Source organism: Hipposideros armiger, unplaced genomic scaffold (assembly GCF_001890085.2).
Source record: "Hipposideros armiger isolate ML-2016 unplaced genomic scaffold, ASM189008v1 scaffold_543, whole genome shotgun sequence".
NCBI lineage: Eukaryota > Metazoa > Chordata > Mammalia > Chiroptera > Hipposideridae > Hipposideros > Hipposideros armiger.
In genome coordinates, this window is record NW_017731893.1 from 1,109,026 (window position 1) to 1,111,321 (window position 2,296).

Below are 2,296 nucleotides of genomic sequence, written 5' to 3' on the forward strand. Positions count from 1 at the left end.
GTTTTTGTTATAATTATATTTCTTACAGACAAACAGTATAAATATTAAGAATAAATGTATTATCTCGTAGCTATTCCTAGTTGTGAGAAGGCAAATGAATCAGAAAGTCCTGCTCTGAATGATCTTCATGAAACCAGGGAACAAGACAAATATAAAAAAAAGATGAAAAAGAAAAAGGTATGATATTTTTTTGTTTCCATTAATTCATATTTAACTCTTAGATCTTCAGATCCATGGACTGACAGGGTATCATTATTTTACCAGAAAAGGAACTTAGAGGTTACGGTATGTAGTCTGAGCCCCTTGGTTTATGTATGGAAAGTGGATGCCTGCAGATGTTACTTAACTATTACAGTTAATTGAGGGAACAAACTGTTTAGTGGCTGAGGCAGCTCAATGAGTCACTCGTTCATGTATCCCAACTTAATCATGGCCATGTCTGCCCACCTGCTCACATTTCTGCTTAAAAGCACTTCTGTCCAAAAGAAGGAACTCCCAGATTATCTTTTATTTCTTACCTCATAGTTACACTTTTCAGCTCAGACTTGTCTTGTCTTCTTTAAAATTACAATGGAAAGAATCATGTCCCATTTAATAACCTCCTTATATCTGAGTGCCTTTTGCTTTGTAATCAGGCTGGTAGTTAAACTCTTCTGTAATGATTAAAGAAAAAATGGTATTAAAATATCTGGTCAGACAAAGAGATAAAAAATGAGGAAGAAAGAAAATTACATAAAACCTTTGAGGGATTTTAGTTTCTTGTTATGAAAATTACATAAATGTCTAATTGAGGTAATTAATTTTTTCATAGAGTAGTTGTTACCTTTGAGTTCCAAAATATCTCATTTAAAAATGAACACTTTTTTTTTTTAAGATTTTTATTGGGGAATTGGGTGATGGGAACAACCCTGGGGAATCGGGGGAAGGGGAACAGACAAGTTGCTGTCCTTTTGTTCTTCAGTCTAGTTGTGGAGGACGTTGCTTCACTGGCCCAAGTTGGCACCATCATTGTGCTCTTCCTGGGCAGGCAGATCAGCCGCCGGCTTCTGGACAGCCGCTCACTGCGGCTGCTGGCCGCTCACGCTGGCTGCTGGCTACACAGGGTAGCCCATGGCAACCCACTGCAGCAGGGGCTGCAGCCCACACCAACACCAGCGACTCAGGGCAGCCCAGCTCCAGGTTGAGCTGTTGTAAAAATGAACACATTTTCAATTACAGTAGCTTTTTAATGGTAGTAATCCTATAAGAACAATAGATTTTTATGAATTCAAGTATTATAATAAATCATTTATTTAACTAATATCAATAACATTTTTCCCTCAAAGGTATGTATTGGCATTTAGTATTGTATATATGATTTGAATAAAAATAGACTGATACTTTCAGTTATACTAAGGCTTTGGTAATCACTTTTTTGTGATACTCAGATTAGTATTTTACTGTTCCTCTCTTTATCACTTGTTTATGGATTCATGGTATTTATGGTAGATCTTCTTTTCTAGTCAGCCTGCCTCCAGCTTCCGCCATGCCAACACCCTCCTCCCCCCCAATCAGAATGGGCCTTCCTTCCCCTTTTGCCACCATAAAGCTTTCCCACTCCTCCACCTGCCTTTAATTTGCATCTCAGCAAAATGCAAGCAGCGGTAGTAGATGACTGTTACTGTCAATAAAAAGTGCTTGTTCTTATTGGATAATCTTCGTTTATATCCACAGAGGTTATTAGTTATTAGTTCGGGGGCGGGGGGAAGTAAGCACTCAGAACAAAAAAAAATAACAGAGTTAAGGATTTTGGGTGTGACCATGGTGATTGTCATCAGGAACATGCATTCTCTTTGAGGTAGGAAGTCACTTAGAAATGATTTCTTGATTCATTCACTAAGTGCTTATATCTTGTAAGACTACATCAGTAATGCAGTGTTGACTTTTTAACGTGACAAAAAGCTGCTAAAATATAGGATAATGCATTACATATTTATGCACAGTATATTCTTTTTTTGGTGTTGCACTAAGATAGAAAAATTCAGGCCTTACAAAAAAGCTAAAGTGAAGAATAAGTGATTTTTTATCCCATTTTTTCTAATTTTTTTCTTTTATTTATTTTTCTTTTCCTGCAAGTTTGTACCCTTTGACCAACACCTTCCCAATTCCCCCACCCACTTCCTGCCCTCATTCTCCTCTCTTTCTATAAGTTCGGCTTTTTAGATTTGACATGTAAGTGATCGTGAGGTAGTTCTCTTTCTCTGTCTGAGGTAACCTACTTAGCATAATTCCCTAAAGGCCCACCTGTGTTGTCACA

At 37.4% G+C, this 2,296-nt stretch overlaps 1 protein-coding gene across 1 annotated transcript in view; it reads left to right on the plus strand.

The window, feature by feature from the left end:
* The window catches only part of LOC109396776 (sperm-associated antigen 16 protein-like), a 93,140-nt gene that overhangs the window by 41,697 nt on the left and 49,147 nt on the right, over positions 1-2,296 (plus strand). Inside the window, exon 5 of the mRNA XM_019668906.1 lies at positions 71-177. Coding sequence (XP_019524451.1) covers positions 71-177 — 107 coding nt within the window. The remainder of the gene's footprint in view (positions 1-70; positions 178-2,296) is intronic.